Genomic DNA, 19,382 nt, shown 5'->3' with positions numbered 1-19,382 from the left:
TGGACACCCTGATGAGGGAGAGGGGTCCAGACCTCGCACACCCCATGTTTCTCCAAGGGCCACCCACGCTAGGCTGCCTCGTCCCGGGCAGAGCGTGCCACGGTCGAGGTCCTCGATGAGCACCCCTGCCCTGGGCTCAGGTGCTGCCCCGCCCCCCCTCCAGGTGGTCCTCGTCATCAGCGGGAACCTGAGCTTCCTGAACTGGCTGACCATGGTGCCCAGCGTCGCCTGCTTCGATGACGCCACTCTGGGGTTCTTGTTTCCCTCCGCGCCTGGGGGCCTCAAGGACCGAGTCCGGAAGATGCAGGAAGAGGCGGCCCGAGGGGCCCGGCCCACCCTCAGATACGGTGAGCGGACACCCCCGCCGTGGACAGAAGCCCTTCGTCCCCAGGATCAGAGAGCGTGCTGGCTCGGGCGTCCAGGCTGCTCCAGGCCCTTCCCCCGGCTCCCGTGAGCCCACAGGCGCCCCTCTCTGGCGGGCAGCTGGCCTGGAGTGAGGCTCACGCCGCCACCCCCCTCCCTGCCCGCCCCCCAGGCTGCGTGGTGCGGCAGGCAGTGCACGTGGCACTAGGCATCCTGGTGGCCTGGCTCAGTGTCCCCGTGGTCCTCAACCTGCTGAGTCCCACGCAGGTCATGAACACCTCCTTCAACTCCCTGAGGATCGTCAACACATACGGCGCCTTCGGAAGGTACGTGCGAGGTCTCTCCTCGCCCCGTCTGCCGTGTGCGCACGTGCGACCCGAGGTCCCTCACGGAGACCCACCCCAACCTTCCAAGGGGGCAGCCTCGGTCTAGGGCAGGGTCGTGGGGAGGTGGGTGGGAACCGGGCAGCCCCGGAGGCCGGGTTCCACTCAAAGCTCTGGGAAGGACCTGCTTCCGAGATCAGCCGGGTCTGCTCAGGAGAGAAGCCACGGGGCAGAGGCACAGCAGCCGCCACCGTCGTGCGCCCAAAGCCCCCCGCCTCGGTCTCCCCACAGCATCACCAAGGAGCGCACGGAGGTCATCCTGCAGGGCACGGCCAGCCCCAACGCCAGCGCGCCGGATGCCGTGTGGGAGGACTATGGGTTCAAGTGCAAGCCGGGTGACCCGGGGCGGCGGCCGTGCCTCATCTCTCCGTACCACTACCGCCTGGACTGGCTCATGTGGTTCGCGGCCTTCCAGGTAAGGGCCTCTCCTGCTCCCAGCGCGTTCCCAAGGCCACGACGCCCTTTGTGGGGGTGAGCCCTTGCCTCACACGGCCCCCCTGGGAGAGGACGCGGCCGAGAAAGCCAGCGTCAGGGTGTCAGCGGGGGCCTCGTTCACTCAAGGACAGCCTCAGGAAGACGCCTCACACGAGACCCCGGGGCCGGCAGGTGACAACACTGACAGGCCCGTGCCCACTCCGTCCGAGGACAGGACAGTATGACGGGAGCTGGGCCCTGAGAGGAACGGTCCACGGGCACCTGGCCCACGGCCAAGAGCAGGGAGTGAGCAGCCCTTCCAGAGAGGAACCCAGACGGAGAAAGTGGGAGGGTGGGCCCGGCCCCCAGGAGAGACTAACCCCGACCACACTTGGGGGGAGGGGGCGGTGAGGAAGCAGCAAGCTGAGGGCCCCGGGGACCACGGCTTAACGGTTCTGGCCCATCCAGGGGGCCCCCCACGTGCCCGGCTCTGTGCCCACAGCCAGCACCCCACTCCTTTCTCACCCCCAGACCTACGAGCACAACGAGTGGATCATTCACCTGGCAGGCAAGCTCCTGGCCAACGACAGGGAGGCTGTGTCCCTACTGGCCTTCAACCCTTTCAAGGACAGGGCCCCCCCCAGGTAAGAACCCTTTCCTGGACAGCCCCGCGTGCCCTCAGCACTCTCTCAGCGCTGCTCCTACAAATGCGGGCACCCCCAGCCATGCCCCAAACACCTGAAAACATGCCTGAGTGCCAACGTCCCCACGCTCTGGACCCTCCACCTTGATCAGCACTGCTCGCCTGCGTCAGAGGGCAGGGTGTGGCACCGAGTGTCGAGCCCTTCCTTTTCCAGGGGTCACCTGCCCCCCCCCCCCCCACCCCCGCAGCCTCTCCTTCCAAGGGGCAGCCGCTCGGCAGGCAAGGGGCCAGGCTGCCCGACACAAGTCTTCCCTTGCAGGTGGGTCCGGGGAGAGCACTACAGGTACAAGTTCAGCCGCCTGGGGGGCCGGCATGCTGCGGCAGGCAGGTGGTGGGTCCGGAAGAGGATCGGCCCCTACTTCCCCCCACTCAGCCTGCGAGACCTGGAGGGCTACTTCCGGTCCCGGGACTGGCCGCTCCCGGAGCTGGAGTAGAGCCGGTCCCGGGCCAGTGCGCGGAGGAATAAAGCAGGAAGGCCCGGCTACCTGGGTGAGGTCTCGTGTGCCCGGGGAACCGCCACCCACTCCCACAGAGGAGGGGGTCCCAGGGCGACTCGTGCTGGCCTCCAGAGTCAGTCCCTGGGCCGCCACATCCCCTTCCTTACAGATGGAGTTCTCTGCGGAGAGCCCGCCCCCGGTCCCTTTGCCGGTCACCGGTACCGCTCTGATCCCACCGTGTCCACCAGCACCAGGGGGCTGGGTCCACACAGGCCCCCGGCCCCGGGGCACCCGAACCCCATCACGTGCCTGGCGGGGCCACAGGGAAGCTGCCACTCCCGACCTGTGCTCTTAGCAGCCCCTGGTGCTGCCCCCACGCCCAGGAGGTGCCCGGGAGAGGGAGACGCCAGGGCTCCTGCCCGCCCCTTGTGCCTGCCCCCTTCTCAGAACCTGCACGCCTCCCCCTCCCCCAGCTCCAGGGTCCAGAGGCACAGACAGAAGCCCTTTGTTCCTCCCTAGGCGAGCCCCCTCCCACCCCCCGGCGCGTGAGTGACCGTGGAGCCTCCTGCTCCCTGACCCCCGCCCTGGGAGTGCCCACGGCGGCAATTCCGAGGACTGACGGGCGCAAGTTAAACTACGTGGATTATTCCTTGCCAGGCGTCCTTCTGGGGGTCTCTGCCACGTGACGTGGACTGCGGCCCCACATCGTTACTGCCCGATGTTAGCCGGGAGCACACACGACTCCCACCCCACGGCGGCGCCCCTGCCGATCAGGTGGCCCGACTCCCTGCCCTAGCTGCCCCTCCCCCTCCCCGCACCCGTCCGGAGCGCCTGGCCACCCCAGGGAGGGTCCCGGCGGGAACGAGGTGCTTCAGGCAGGAGGCCCGGCCGAGGGGGGCACAAGCGCGGGTCTGTGTGGAGGGCCCCCCCACACACACAGCCTGCCGGGGCGGGGGGGGGGCGGCCAGCCGGTCCAGGTGCCAACAGAGAGGCCGTGTTCCTGCTCGCGGGGACACAGGCTCCCTGTGTCTGGCTCAGGACAGACGCGGCCTCAGACGAGGAGCCTGGAGCCAGCGAGTCTGCCCGCGGCGGCCGCACGGAGCTGCCCACCAGCCCGCCGTGGCCTGGGCAGCCCTTCCTAGGGGGCTGTCCCGGGAGCTCTGCCGCTGGGTGGGGGCACAGGGCGGGCGGGTGGCCCGGAGAGACTCCGCCGCCAGAACCACCGCAGGCCCCTGGCAGCTCTCGTTCCCGTACCGTGGGCTCACCACACCCCTGCCCGCGGGCGCCACGCCAGGCCTCCTCCACCCCTCCCAGGACAGCCTCCGACGGGCACGATGCTTAGGCCTTCGGGGCACACCGGCCCTCAGACAAGACAAACATCCGCTCGCCCAGAGGGCCGCTGCAAGGGACACACGACCTCTCCCACAGCCCGTACCCTCCCAGAGGCCCAGGGTGCCCCAGCCTCCACCTTCAGAGCCTGTCCTGAGGCCCATCATCTCCCTCCTGACACCCCACCCCTCCTCCACTCGAAATACTCCCGTGGCCCCAGCCTCACTGAGCACAAGCCTGGGGTCGCGCCGTGGCCCCCGTTCCTCACGCCCCCCCGGTGCCGGACCGCAGGGCCTTTGCTATGGCAGCTCCCGTGCCAGCTCCACACAGCCCACCCCCCCTTGAGGGCCACCTCACCCTGCCTTCGCTCCTCCCAGGGCCGAGCGACACCGATACGGGCCTGCTGGATAAACTGTCCACCTGACAAAGGAGAAAGGTCCCAAATCCGCATCTACTCAGCCTGACCCTGCGCTCTCTGGGAAGCTGTTTCTTGGTCAACCCAAGAGACACTTCAGGGGCTGGGGCTCGGGGACACGTGGGGACATTAGCTCACCCTGCCTGGGCGGTGCAGGTGGACCGGGTGCCTCCTCTACCCACCCCCGGCTCCTCCACCGTAGAAAAATCATCTCCCGGGGCGGGGGCGGGGCTCTCTTCTCTCTGGGAACACACAGACACGGAGGTCAGGCTCAGGTCGCTAGATATGCTGCCCGCACCTCCCGGGGCACAAGGCTCGAGGGAAGGGCCTGGCCCCCGGGAGCCGAGCCCGCTCAAGCCAGGGACAGACTGGCTGACCATGTGCGGGCCAGGGGCGGGGGAACCTTCCCTTTCCGAGAGGGTTTTCGCTCGGCAACGGTGACATGTGAAGGTCGAGCGGTGCTCCTCTCGACCTCGCTCGGACCACAGACGTGCGGGCTCAGGAGTTCCGGGCCCTGCCGGCCACCGCAGGCCTCCTGCATCTGCACGGGGAAGGCCCCCGTGCTCTGCCCCCGGGGCCGCCGGGTTGCGTCTGCACAGGGTCCGCACGCTTCAGGCCCCGTGGCTCTGCGGACGGACACAGTGACAAATTCGAGAAGGGCGCAGATTCCTAAAACCTGCCGGGTGGGCCCGGACAGCCTGAGTGGCCGTTAGCCATCACTGTTCCGCTCAGCTGCTTTTGCGATTACTCACAGGTCACCAGCCTCTGCCGTCTGTGGGGTGACGGCCCTTCCCTGCTCCCGAGGCTCATCTGGGGCTGGTCTTTCTTACCGCCTTCTCGGTCTCGCAGCACCGGCGCTGGGTTTTCCAGCAGCGTCCCCGGCCCTAGCGCACAGACACTCGTTCTTCCTGCCTGCCACCTTGCGGGGGTTCCATTGGTGCCATCTTGGACTGAAAACTTCACTTCTTTCTATTCCTCTTCTGACCTCGAGGAAATGGGGCCAAGGGCCCCATGGCTCAGCTGGACACTGTGGGCCTGGTCTGTGGATTCTAGAACTGCTGCCTTTCCCTTCAACCCATCCAAAGACAGAGGTGGGGATTTTAGTTTCCAGAAAAAAGGACTTGGGGCTACCTTTTGACTGTCTTCTATTTTACCCCATGCGTTCACCACCCCCAAGACTCCCCTCCACCTCAGGCCCCCGCATCCTTAGGACCGACGTCCCTCTGGGAAGGACACCCTCGCCAGACGTGAGGTGGCTGCTTGCCTCCCTCTGCCGACAAGTCCCCTTGCTCCGCAGCACAACACCCTGGGCCCTGGGCCGCTCCCCAAGTCGACCTCCCTGCCCTGTACCCTCAGGGCATAAAGATGCCTTTGTCCTCAGGGAACTGCTTCCAAAGCCACTGAGTAAAGCAAACTGACCTTTAAAACTCCTAAAGTAATCCATGAAATCGACAAGTCTTTAGTTTAACAAACAGGGAAAAAAAAAGATGCAGAGAACTAAAATCAGAAAAAAGAGATCGGGAGCATTACTACTGACCTTAAATAAAAAGAACTTTAGGATTACTAAGAGCAACAGTATGCCAACAAATGAGATCGCGTCGACGAAACAGACAAAATCCTAGAGACGCACCGACTACCAGAAGTGACTCAGGAAAAAACAAAGTCGTAAAAGATCTATAACAAGAGACTGCATCAGTAATCAAAAACCTCCCGATAAATAAAAACACTGGACCAACGGCTTCACTGCTGAATTCTGCCAAGAATTTAAAAGAGCGTTAACACCGATTCTTCCCAAACTCTTCCAAAAAACTCAGAAAAGGGAACGCTTCCTAAGTCCTCTCGTGAAGCCAGTTTTACTTGATAACAAAGCCAAAAACACCACTATCCCTTAAACATACAGACCGGAAAGTCCTCAACAAGATACTAGCAAAGTAACAGCATGGCCAGAGAGGATTCTATGCCACGGCCAAGTGGGATTCTGCCCCAGGAGTGCCAGAGTGGCTCAACCTCAGAAAGTCCATCACCGCGGTACGCGCACCCGCATCGACAGAACACGGCAGGTGGGGCACGCACAGTCCTCTCAGCAGATGCAGGAAAAGCATCTGATAAAATCCAGCCGCCTTTCAGGATAAGAGCCGCTCAGAAAACTTCCTCAACATAATACAAGGTGGTCAGCCACAGCCCACAGCCCACGTCATATTTAACAACGAAAGACTGAAAGCTTTCCCCCCAAGATCAGAGCTGAAACCAGAATGTCCGCGGTCATCGGAGCCACCCAGCACTGCACTCGAATTCCAGCGAGGGCAGGTAGTTGAGGAAAATTGAAGTATAACCACCTCTGTTCACAAATGACACGATCCCACAGACAGAAAATTCCGAAGATCCACAAAAACAAACACAAAAACCCCACGCGACACTGGAGCTAATAAACTAACTCAGCAAACCCGCAGGGTACAAGACGGACACACAAATCAGATGTGCTGCTATACACCAGCAGTGAACAATTTGGCAAAGAAACTAAGGCAACAATTGCCATTTACGAGTGCAGCCAAAAGATAAAATACCTACCAAAAAACGTAACCAAGGAGGTAAACGACCTACATGCTGAAAACTACATAACACTGCTGGAAAACCTTCTAAAGACCTAAGTCGGTGAGAAGCATGCCCATCCACCAACCGTGTGGCTATAGCGTCAAGATGACAGTACTACCCAAAGTATCTAAAGACGCAGTGAAATCTCTATCGAAATTCCGTTGGGTTTTTTTGGAGAAATGGAAAAGCCAATGCTCAAATTCACATGGAACTGCAAAGGGCCCCAAATAACAAAACAATCTTAAAAAGTTGGAGGACTCACATTTCCTGATATGAAAACTTACTCCAAAGCTACAGTTATCAAAACGGTGTGGTCCTGGCATAGCGACAGACACGCGGACCAGAATAGAACGGAGAGCTAACAGACCCTCACACATATGGTCAAATGATTTTAGACAAGGGTGCCAAGGCCACTCAGGGAGAGGGCAGTCTTTTCAACAAATGGTGCTGGGAAAGCAGGATCTAAGCACTAAACGATGAAGTTGGGCCCTTACCCCACACTATATTCAAAAATTAACTCCAAATGGATGAAAGAGCGGCAACTATTAAAAGTCCCAGAAAAAAAAATAGATTTACCAATGGATCCTTAGATGGGATGCCAACAGCAGAAGCAACAGAAGGAAAACCAGATAAATTGGACACCATCAAAATTTTAAATTTTTGTGCCTCTAAGAACGTTATCAGCAAAGTGAAAAGACAACCCACACAGTGGGCGAAAATATTTGCAAGTCATAGATCTGATAAAAGTCTAGTATCCAGGATAAATAGAGAACGCTTACGGCTAAACCACAAAAAAAGACAAACCAATTCAAAAGGACTTGATTAGCCATTTCTCCGAGAAAGGCACACAACTGGCCAAAAAGCACATGAAAAGATCCTCGACATCCTCAGTCGCTGGGAAATGCACATGAAAACCACAACGGGATATTACTTCACACCCACTATAATGGCTCTGATTTTTTTTTTTAATAAACATGACAAGTATTGGCAAGGATGTGGAGAAATTGGAGCTTCTGTATCTTGCAGGTGGGGATGTGAAGGACACAGCCACTGTGGAGACAGCCAGGCAGCACCTAGGAGGTTAAACGTGGATCAACGACCGCATGACCCAGCAATTCCACTTGGGTGCGTATGTCCAAAAGAGTTTGAAACAGGGAGTCAGACAGATACTCGTGCATAAATGTTCACAACAGCCAAAAGGTGAAAACCCCAATGTCCACCAACAGACGAACACATGAACAAAATGTGGTCTCTCTGCACGATGGAACAAGGAATAAAGTTTTGTCGCCTGCTACAATGTGGAAAACCTTAAAAGTATTGTGCTCCGTGAAATAAGCCAGACACAAAAGGTCACCCATTACATGGCTCTATTTATAGGAAATATCCTCAATAGGTAAGTCTGTAGAGACCGAAAGACTAGTGATCGCTAGAAGCTGGAGCGAGGGGAGAATGAAGAGTGACAGCATCGTGGGTTCCTCTTGACGGGATGAAGCAGTTGGGGACTAGATGGAGGCGGTAGGTCCACAACACTATGATATACATACTCAGTGCCACCACCTGTTCCCTATAAAATGGTTAACTGTGGCAAGGCCGTCTTCACCTTAAGTTTTCAAAATGAAACAAAAGCGAAGGAAAGCCTCCTAAGCGTCCCAAGACCCTGGACCTCCCCGTCTCAGGGGTCCAGAGACCTCACACTGCCACGATCGAGTGGGAACGCAGGGAGAGCCAGCAGATAAAGCGGCCATCCCTTCTGTGTTAAGCACACAGGGCTAGATTCCCTCAAGGCCAGGACATAAGGTGGTACTTAGCCAGCGGGATAGAAAGCGGGTGTGCAGAGACAGTGTATGACCGTACACGAACTTTCTTCTAACGGAAGATCTAGGAAGGACAGTTACAGGTACACAAGTACCAATCAGTCGTGGGAAATCTGAGCAGACGGAAGGGCAGCCATGGTTACATTATGTTGGTGAGGCATAAGCCTTTGCCATCCGGATGGCTTCCGCCGAGGCTTCCGCCCTGTGGTCACCTGGTGTCTGCTCAGCACGTAGCATGGATGGGGTTACGCCCCACCTCCTCAGGCGTGTGGTCACCTTGCTCCACTGGGACTGACCTGGCTGGCTTGGCAGCAGCCTCCAGGCTGGGTGGCTCATTGCTGGGGATCCATATGTGCCCACGTGTTTCTACATAGTCCAAACTGTTACAGCTTCATAATCCTGGCACCTGGTGGTTTCAGCCCCCCAATTCTCAAAACTGCCTATCACTACTGGCCCAGTGCTCAAAACAAGCTGAAGTTCCTTATGCTAATAGTTCACGTGCAAACAGTGGACGGTGTCGTTTCTTCCCTTCCCGCCCTCGTGCCTCTCTTTCTTATCTTTCTTATCTTTCTTATCGTGTGCTGGCATCCAGGTTGAGGCCCACCATCTCCCTTAGGACCTCATCTTTTTCTTAGCCTAGAAGCTGTCCGTTTAAAAATCTCACTATGGTGAGCTAATCTACTACCCTTTACAAATACCAGGTAAAATATAAACAAACTTGATATGTGAACTCACAAAAAGAAAAGTGGAAAAATCTGACCCAAGAAGAGAAGCCAAAAAGCCAGAATGGTGCACCCCAGGCTGCAGGGAAGAGGCACCTTGTCCTGACAACGTGGGGACTCCCAACAAAGACCTTCGCATCAAACTAGAACCTTTTCAGGGCCAAACATTTGAGAACAAAACCAATGGAACCCAATCTGGTTCTTTGAAAATACCAGTGAGATGGATAAACCTCTAGCTACAACGATCAAGGGAAAAAGAGAGAGAAGACAAATTATCTATATCAAGAAGGAAAGCAGGGCCATCACTACAGAGCCAACAAACACTGAAAGGGTATTAACATTATCAACTTTATTCTGCATTAGAATACTAGATGAAATTTTTTAAAATCCCTGAAAAGACATAAATTACTAAAACTGAGTCACAAAGAAAGAGAAAACCCAAACAGTCTCATAACAATTGAAGGAAATGAATTTGTGATTTAAAACCTCACACAGAAAATTTCAGGCTGAGATGACTTGACTGGTGTATTCTATCCGACGTTTAATGAAAGAATGACATCATCTGCACAAACACTCATACACTGCTGGTCAGAGTATAAAAAAGGTACAACTGCTCTGGAAACGTTTGGCATTTCTGAAAACACTGAGCAGAAGCTACCATACAACCCAGCCATTCTAAGTATCTACCCAAGAAAAATGAGAAGACAGACTTGTGAGCCATGCTATTAGCAGGTTTATTCAGACCAGCCAAATACTGGGAAACAGCCCAGGGGTCCACCAGCAGAAGAGTAGATGAGCCCACTGTGCTCTATCCACACACAAACAATCCTTAGCAATTAGTAGATCGTATTATTGACGCACATCACCACACATTTGAACCTCAAAAACGTGCTCAACTAATGAATCCAGAGACAAGAAAACATACACCGTATGATTGCATTTATACGGAACTCTTAAGGAGGAAGTCTCAACTGTGGTTACCTGGGGCCACGATGGGCAGGGGCTGACCGAAGAGCAGAACAAGGGAGTTTGCAGGGAGCTAGAAACATTCCAGGTCTCAACTGCGTGGCAGGTAACGTGGCATCTGTCAAAAACCATCAAGCTGTAGGCTTCAAGGAGATGCAATTTATGGAAACTGCAATAGACCCTCCAAACAAAGACCTGGTTTGTAGTGGGTTTTTTTTTTTTTTTTTTTTTTTTAATTCCCAAGATCTAAACACACTGCATCTGATTTCGGCACGCAAGTGGAGAGGGATACCCACAGTCAGCTCTCGTGTGGCGGTATAAGCCGGCACCTGCACGCTGTCACCTGGACCTCAATCAAGTTGATTTTGAAAACAAAAGATGACAAAGAAACCCCAAAATATCCCTACACCAGGCTACGCTAAGTAACACTGGCAATGCCAAGTAGACAAAGGCACAGAGCACTCACAACACTGGCTCACCTGGGACTCAACAGATGCACGGGCAAGTACCTTCGAGGAGGCCTGCGCTGGAGGTCACCAGCACTGTTCCTAAGAGACAAAAACTGCCAGGTCAGCACCAAGAGAAGAACGGACAAACGGGCGTTCGTGGAATACTTCACTGCGGCAAAGAGCACCGACAATCTAGAACCCCTGGCAGACGGGGTGAACGTCACAGGCACGCTGCTGAGCCGGGGGCCTGAAGCACTGAGGCAAAGGCCGCACGGCCGAGTCACAGGTGTGAAGGATGACACTGGGGGCCACACAGGGCCAGGCGTACGGTGGGGGTGGCACGGAGGCCTAGCGGTGTTCTAGCTCTGGGCCGGATGGCAGTTACGCTGACATTCGGTCTGTGGCAGTTTCCTGAGTGCACACATTTTGTGGGCTCTTTCTGTGTGTTCCGACTCACAACTAAAATATTCTAAACGCAAAAACCTATGTTCCCATCGTCAAGGGGGAGAGCCTACTTTATTTCCGGTATTTTGTGATCAAGAACCCTACACTGTTGTCCTTTCCCAGGCACACACAAGCAAGCGTAAGCACAACGGATGTCCGCTCCCCTCCCGAGTCCTGATGCACCTCTGCCCCATCCTCTCGCGTCTCGACTGCGCTCCTCCCCTGCTTGCTGCCGCCCCTCCCCACCCGCCGTTTTTCACCCTTGGCAAGTGTTTCTGTCCTCTTTTTAAGCTGCCAGGGTACCTGTTCTGGCCCAGGCAGGGACCCGCACAGCCCCGCACGCCCCTTTTCTCCATGCAGGGCATCAGGGGGGTGACGTGGCTCTCCCGCGAGCGTGAACGTAGCTACCTAAGTTCGCCTGACGCCCGAGGGGCACGTGCGAGCCTGACAGAGCTTGCCACCGCGGAGAAGACGGACAGGCCCCCGTTCCCGCCCACGGCTCCCTGCAAGGACACCTTGGCTTGAGGCGAAAAGCCAAGGAAGCTGTGACGGGCAAGGCCAACGAGACGAGATGATGCCTCCTGTCGAGGAGCAAACGGTGCCTTTGTCCTCGGGGAGGGTCGCCGGCAGTCACCTCCTCCTTGCGCTGGCTCTGGCGGGCGCTGCACCTGGGCCGTGGAGGGCACTCGGCGCCAGCCCTGCAGCTGGGGCCTTTCTGTGGTGGGCACACATTTGCATCTCAATAACCCCTGATTAATATTTAAGGAGCCAGCTGTCTGTGCCACATGGAAAAAGGGGGGAAAAAAACCCGCCTTGTTCCTTTAAGGGGTGGGCCCAAGACCCTTCATCAAGTGGCCTTCATCTCCCCACCGGGTCTTCACATTCACACGATTCTTCTCCACGAGAAAATACGAAGCGCCATTAGCGAGCTATCAGGGGCCGACTGTGTCCCCATCAATGCCCCTCAGTCCATTGTGGCCGCCGTGCAGCTGCAGGGCTGGCGCGGCAAGCTGCCGGGCTGGGCCCCGTCCCTCTGTCTGTCCGCTGTCATCGGGCACTGCGTCCAGCGTGGCCTGTCACTGCCCCATCCAACGGAAGTGGACGGCATGTTCGGAGCTCAGACCCCGACGTGGGGGGCTGAACCAGCCAGCGCCCCCGCCCATCACCGTCCCCCGACGCCTGCACAGCCGCCGGTGCAGAGAGCCCTCCCCTCGCTGGCCACCGCCCCAGGCCGGGTCCTGGCTCACAAGTCTGCCCAAGAAGCCTCCACTGTGGGTCTCCAGGCAGGTGTCAGTTGCAGCGGGTTAAACAGCGTCCCTCAAAAGGCACGTCCTCCCAGAACCTCAGGACGTGACTGTCTTTGGAAAGAGGATCTTTGCAAATACAATTAGCTAAGAGGAGGTCACGCTAGAACACGGTGGGCCTTGGATCCAGTGTGTGGTGTCCCTGTAGTAAGAGGAGACACGGGGAGAAGACCAGGGGACCCCAAACCTGCGGCCCCCAGTGTCCCACACGCTCTGCGGCAGTGCAGGTAATGACTCTGGGCCCGGAGCGGCCGCTCACGGCCACCCTCCTCGCCAACCTGGTGGCAGGGGCCAGTTGCCTCCTGGACAGCAGCCCCACCGAGAAGGTCGGGGGTGGAGGGCGGCGGGGCCAACAGTCGCCTGGGGACCGCCCTCCCAAGCCCTGTCTGGCCCCTTGATCTCCACCCCGGGTGAGTCCCCGGCCCTCTCCAAGCCCTTAGCACCGAGCTAGGAACCACCCAGGGCCCCTCACCCCCACGCAGGGGGGGCTTTCTCCCTCAATACACAGGAGCCCCTGGATCACCGAGTTCCTGGGGGGCTCTGCTGGGCATGCACGGGGGCCTCCACCTGGGGGAGGGGACAGTCCCGGGCCCTGCTTCTTCTCCCACCACCCACCCGAGGGCCGGTCCAGAGGAAGCCGCTCGTCCTCAGAGCTCATCATCAAATTCTTCCCCGGACAGCATGGCCAGGTCCCCCAGACCTGGGGCCTCTGGCTCCTGCCCACCCAGCACCTGCCCTCCCTCCTGGCAGGTCCAGGCTAGGGGCCGCCGAGATCGTTGGGTTGACTCGACAGTCAGTCCCCTTCCCCAGAGGGAAGGCCACAAGGACAGACTCTGCACACGCGCCTGCCTAGGAGGGGCCCTGCCCACCCCGCCCCCAAACACCATTCCCTCCCCGTGATTCACGTGGGTCCCTGATCTGAAACTCAGCACCTTCCATCTCCCACCCCCACCCGGGGTCCCAGGCGAGGCCAACGTGTGAGGAGCAGAGGATCTCACCTCACCTGATCTTTTCCCTGCCCCTGGGGGCCAGGTGAGTTTGGAGGTTTACAGGCAGGGCTGGGGCAGCCCCAACGTCACTGGCACTCGGGGCTTCTGCAGGGGACAGACAGAGGACAGGCTAGACCAGCGGAAGATTCTTGCCAAACCTCCGATAAAACGTCTGGTCTCCGAGTGTGGGATTTGGAGCTGCAGGTCAGAGCGGTGGGCGGGCCTCCTGGGTCATGGATTTCCCTGAGGAGAGACCCCCTGCTCCCCGTTCCCCAGGGAGAGAAAGTGCGGAACGCCTGGAGATGGCCCAGGCACACACACGTGCACTCACGAGCAGGCAGGGGCACGTTCGACAGCACACACTAATATCACAATGTCATACACCGTGTGACCGGCTAGATATTCCAGACCTAGGAGTGAGCACCCAGACCTGACCTTCCGCCCTGTGGGCCCGCAGGCTGCGGCCCACCAGACCGAGGGCATCTACCCCAAGGGACAGCCTCCAAGCAGCAGCCACCTGCCGGAGGTATCAGCTGCCTTTTCCTTCTACAGCAAGGAACATAAGCTCCGGGCTTCGAAACGCTAAGGGTTCCAATGCCCCTTCGAAAGGAAGGTCCAACACCCCAGGGGTGGGGACATCCGAGGCCAGCCCAGAGCCCACACGGTCTTGCTGACCGTCCCCGTGCCCCCACACGATGCCCAGGAGGGTGGTGCCCGCTGCCTCTCAGGAGCCAGGAAGGTGCCAGGAGGACACGGTCTGCTGGGCCCGGCCCCCTGCCCAATCCGCAGCTGCGCTGACTGGCCCCACACAGGGCGGCTGTGAGCAATGAGCCCACCGCACACAGCCCCCCGGGCTCATTCCACACTCACCCTTCTTGCAAGATCTTGCTGGGGGGACACCTCCTTTCATCCCTGAGCGCTGGGGTTGGGGAAGAGCAGCGAAGCACAGAGGGCCTCCAGGTGGAGGCCGCAGCTCCGGAAGCCTCCAGGCAGCTCTGCCCCCTGACCCCACAGAGATACCACACAGTAGTCCTCCCTTCCCAAGTCCCCAGCGCCAGGGGAGGGCACTCGGGAGGGCTCCAGGCCTTCTCGGGGTTGGTTCTCCCCTAGCCCAGCCACGCCCGAATGGCCGGGGCAAGACAGCTGCCAGTGCAGGAGGGACAGCCACATGCAACACAGAAGATGCCAGGTCCCCGGACTCAGTGGGACACACCTTTTTAGGACTGGGGTCTCTGGCTCGGGTTCCAAGAGCAGCTCGGCTCGGGAGCAAGATCTAAACGAGGGCGGTCTCCCAGAACAGGCTGGCGGGGAGGCAGGAGGGTGAGAAAGCCCGGCAACGGGGGCGCAGAGTAAACGCGGCCCCCAATGGGCAAGGGGCAAGTCCCATCCCTAGGGATGGGACCTTACTTAGGATCTTTGCTGTTGTCATTAAAGGTCTCAAGAGGAGATCGTCTTGGCTTACCGGGACAGATCCTGAATCCAGTGACAACCATCCTTACAAGAGACACACAGGAGAGACCACATGAATACAGAGGCAGAGCCTGGAGGGATGCGGCCACAACCCAATGGATGCCCGGAGCCCCCAGAGGCAGGAAGGAGCCTCCTCTGGAGCCTCTGGAGAGAGCACGACCCCACGAGGGTCTTCATCTCAAACTCCGGCCTCCAGGACTCTGAGGAAACAAGCTCCTGGTGTCCTCAGCTGCCTAGTTCGTGGTAAATAGTTCCAGCGGCCTCAGGACACCGGCACAGCCACCATCCCAGCCGTGACGTGGGCGCAACAGGGCAGCCCCATCGGCCCACGCTTCCTCTAACTGCTCCGGTCAGCCCTGGGGGAACAGCTGCCCCTCAGCCTTGTCGGGACTCACCCTTGACCTTGGGCTACGCCTGAGCTACCGAAAGTGAAAAGCAGAAACTTTGATAACTTAGATGGAACGGACCAATCCCTCAAATCAACAAAACGCCAAACTCATCCACATGTTACTAGATATTCAATAATATGTAACTGATAAAGATATTCGATTTGCAGTTAAAATATAAATGTCCAGGTCCAAGTGGTTTAGCTGGTGAATTCTGCCAAACATTTAAAGAAAAAACACCAATTCGACCCAATCTCTTCTAGAAAGTACAAAACAAGGGAACACTTCCCAATTCATTTTATCAGGCCAGCATCACCAAAACCAAACCCAGGAAAGACAACACAAAAAAACCACAGACCGACATATCTCACGAACGTAGAAAAGTCCTTAACAACATACCAGCCGATGCACCAGCTGTAGACACGTAAACGCAGAATCACGTGCCGTGACCAAGTGGGGTTCACCGCAGAAATGCAAGAGTAGTTTGAAAATGGAAAATGAAGGCGCCTGGGTGGCTCCGTCGGTTGAGCCTCTGGCTTCAGTTAAGCGTCCGACTTCGGCTCAGGTCGTGATCTCACGGTTCCTGGGTTTGAGCCCCACGTCGGGCTCTGTGCTGACAGCTCGAAGCCTGGAGCCTGCTTCCGATTCTGTGTCTCCCTCTCTCTCTCTGCCCCTCCCCACTTGCACTCTGGTCTGTCTGTCTGTCTCTCTCTCTCAAAAGTAAACGTTATCAAAAACAATGGAAAATCAATTAAAAGACTAAGAAAAAAAACACACGATCGATAGATGCGGAAAGAATACTAGACAAAATCCAACATGTATTCGTGACCAAAAAAATCTGTTTTACCTCTCAGCAAATTAGCAACAAAGCGGAACCTCCTCGGCCTACTGATGAGCTCTACCCCACCACTGCTGCGGTGCCTCCCAGCAGCTTGGGCACAAGACAAGGACGCCTGTCCCGCCACCGCCCTCCAGAGCCACGCAGGGAGGGAAGGGGGAGAGAGGAATTACACTGAGTGAAAGAAACCGGACACAGGAGGCCACGTACAGACCGGCCGCACTTCACGCGCAGTTTTGGGACAGGTGGGGCCCTTCTGGACAGATGGACAGACCTGAGGGAGCACAAGGAGCTTCCAGGGCAATGGAGGGGGCAGGGGCACGGGTTACTGACGGGCCCTTTTGTCGGAACCCACAAGCCGTGTGCAGTCACACTCTGTTTCACAAACGGAAGCGTAGGGGACCTCGGCGTGTCTGTGGCCCTCCTTCTCATCAGTACAGAAGCCACGGCCCAGGTCCCTCTACGCCCCCTGAGGATGCCCACACTGTAGCCCAGCCCCTCACCTTAACTCAATTCCATCTGAAAAGACTCTGTCTCCAAACAAGGTCACGTTCAGAGGAACTAGGGACACACCTTCGGGGGGCACCATGCAGCCCGCCCCCAGGAAGGCACTGCCAGCCTCCACACACTCATGCAGCCTGGTGTGCGCCTCCCAGGCCAGTCCCTGGCAACCCCGCTCCCCCTTCGCAGCCTTCGGTGACGGCCCACGTCGGGGGCTCACACGCGCCAGAGGGGAAGGGCCTCTGACCCTCACAGATCTCCTGGTGGGCCCCCCTCCTACCCCAAGTTTGGTAACATGCTGGATCCAGCGTCAGCCTGGGTGAGGCCTGCCCCACACTGCCCTCCTGGCAGCTCTCGGCTCGAGGAGCCCCAGAGGGGCGTCCCCACATGAGCATGACTTGTGAGGCCCATCGGCAATGACAGCTAGAGGCAGGAAGGAAGCTGGCGCGTGCCTCCCCGGCTTGTGGCCGAAAGGGCCTGGGCCGGATGCCTCCCCGTGAGTCCCTCCACCAAAACTCTGACGCTTCGAGGTGACTCTGGTCTCTGAGAAGGCGAGAATGGGACCAGACCTTGCCCCTCCCCCACAGGCCTGCCAGGCTCTGGGCGGGGCCTCCCCAGGGACTGGCGCCCAGGCCTGCAGGCGTCCCCCTGCGGCTCCCAGCTCCCAGCTGACAACCCTACAGGCTTCGGAGGAGCCGCCTGGGCTCCCCTGCCGGAAGTTACATTAGGAATTTCATCTCTTCCTCACAGACCTGTTCAGAGTGCCTATTTCTGCTTGACACAGTTTTGGTGGTTTCTGTCTTTCCAGGAATCTATACATCTGATCCGGTGACGGTCAGTATGCGGTTTTCACCACACCCCCCTGTGACCTTCTCTCAGTCGGCGTAAGGCCTGCGGGCAGCCTGGCCTCATTCCTGACTCACAGCAAAGAGGTCAGGAAGTCATCCTCCACAGTGCCGTGCATCTGTGCTGCACACTCTCTTTCAAGTTCAAGAAATGACGTGCCGTATTCCTAATTTTCTGAGGGTTTTTATCATAAACTGGTGTGGAAAATTAAATACTTTCCAGCATCAACTCATAAGTAAATAGTACCGACTCTCAGATATAAAACTATATTATTAAATCCCTAATAATGATGCACGTTTATAAATGCCTATCTCTAGGATACAAATATCTAGAAATATAAATAAAATTCATTTTATCAACAACGGTACTCTGATTTTTCTGTATTTTTCCCTACTTTTGCTCTACTTGTTCAGCGTGTTGGAGGGGTGTGTTCAAGTCCCCACAGACATCCCCAGCTCTGTCCTGAAGTCACCTGTCACGTCCAGGGCCAGGTCATGCAACAAGAGCCGGCTGTTAGCATCTTGTCAGAGACTCTCCGACCACTGGCTCGAACGCCAGGGTGGACACCACAGCGGTGACATCTCCCCTTGGGGCCGTCACTTGAAGAAAGCCAGCAACACGCTTTAAACCTGCAAGCTCTACACCATCTCCCCAGGCCTTGCTTTCAATATTTATTCATTTTCTTAATTTCTAGTGAGCTTTTTTGTTTGGCTCGGTCTGGGTTTGTTTTCTTGTGTCCTTTTAACTATCAAGGCAACCCGTGCTAGGGTGAGAAGCTCGGGAACCCCAGGGGCAGGGGAGGAACTGTATCTGACCCTGACCAAAGCCTACAGACATTTCAGAGAGGGTGGCATGTCCACACGGTCACGGGGCCAGAGCAGCCCTGGTCCTCAGGTTGGAACCACAGGGTTCTGGGTGGGGACAGCCCCATGTCCTGGGCTTACCTGCATTCTCACGGTGCCTCTCGGCCTCTGACAGTGAAAAAGACAAAGCGCAAAAACCACGCAAATCACATGGATGTGAGTCTGGAGAGAAGGAAACCGCCTGTGTTCTCAGCTCTATTTTCCGACTGTGACCCAAACATCTGCTCCCCTGAAGTCGTCCCCCGTCCCTGGCTGTGAGAGGGGGATGCATGAAGCAGAGACTCTGCAGAGCCCCCTCCAGGGCCGACGGGCCCCTCATAACAAAGGGGACCCATGTCCCTGGGGTCTGTGTCCTGTCCAGACGGCTCCAGAACAGGAAGGTGACCGGGGCCAGCCCAAAAGCCGGTGTGTGGCCACCACTGGGAAGGGGCAGATGCTGGCCCACTTGGGGCACGCAGGAAGGGCATGTGAGACCCTGCAGGCATCCCCGGGAGGCCAGCCCGTCCTCCACCTGGGGCGTCCTCGGGTGACCGAGTCAAGCCACCACCCCGCTCCCACTCCTGCCGATAACGGCGCCTGCCAGGAGCCCGCACCAGCAACTTCCGCCACAGATTACGTCCAAGGCCCACAACAGAGGAACGCGTGCCCTGCCAGGCTGCAGAATCCACTGGCCAGGGCCTGATTGAGCCCGCGTGAGCCCCCCACTCAGCCCCCTCCCTCCCCAGCGTGTCCAGCTGCCCGGCGATCCCTCCACATCCGGTCCAAACGCCTGACGCACCAGCCCGCCTCGCCAGTCCCCCACCGTCCTCACAGCCTTCCCCAGCACTTGCCGCGGATCCCACCCCAAAGCATGTCCCCAGCCAGGGCTCCAGCTGCCCCGCCCGGCCGCCCCACCTGCCTCATCCCCGCTCACGGGGCTCTAGGCCACACTGCCCTTCCCGGCGGACCCCTACTCACGCTCCTCTTCTCGGAGAGACGGCCCGACGCCCGGCAGCGTAGAGTCCGCGAGTTTCCGCCGTGGTCCCCTGGCTTCTGCTCAGGAGCCAAGGAGGCGCCATCTGAGCCGACTCCCCGCCTCCTGCTGCCAGACCCGCCAACGCTGCGCCTGCGCACAGCCTGGAGCAGGCGGCAGCGTGCGGACAGTGCGGCTGCGC

General features: G+C 57.9%; 1 protein-coding gene across 1 annotated transcript in view; it reads left to right on the top strand.

Annotated features, from left to right (window-relative positions):
- LMF1 (lipase maturation factor 1) overlaps positions 1-15,506 on the top strand; it is a 100,988-nt gene extending 85,482 nt beyond the window's left edge. The window contains exons 7-12 of the mRNA XM_030300552.2: positions 164-347; positions 536-689; positions 978-1,161; positions 1,692-1,804; positions 2,123-2,352; positions 14,759-15,506. Of these exons, the coding sequence (XP_030156412.1) occupies positions 164-347; positions 536-689; positions 978-1,161; positions 1,692-1,804; positions 2,123-2,297 (810 nt within the window). The 3' untranslated portion in view covers positions 2,298-2,352; positions 14,759-15,506. The remainder of the gene's footprint in view (positions 1-163; positions 348-535; positions 690-977; positions 1,162-1,691; positions 1,805-2,122; positions 2,353-14,758) is intronic.
- Positions 15,507-19,382: the final 3,876 nt, after the last annotated feature.

This window comes from Lynx canadensis, chromosome E3, assembly GCF_007474595.2.
Source record: "Lynx canadensis isolate LIC74 chromosome E3, mLynCan4.pri.v2, whole genome shotgun sequence".
In the NCBI taxonomy this organism is placed as follows: Eukaryota; Metazoa; Chordata; class Mammalia; order Carnivora; family Felidae; genus Lynx; species Lynx canadensis.
The sequence above is the reverse complement of the archived record's forward strand: the minus strand, read 5'-3'. Positions and strand labels throughout refer to the sequence as shown.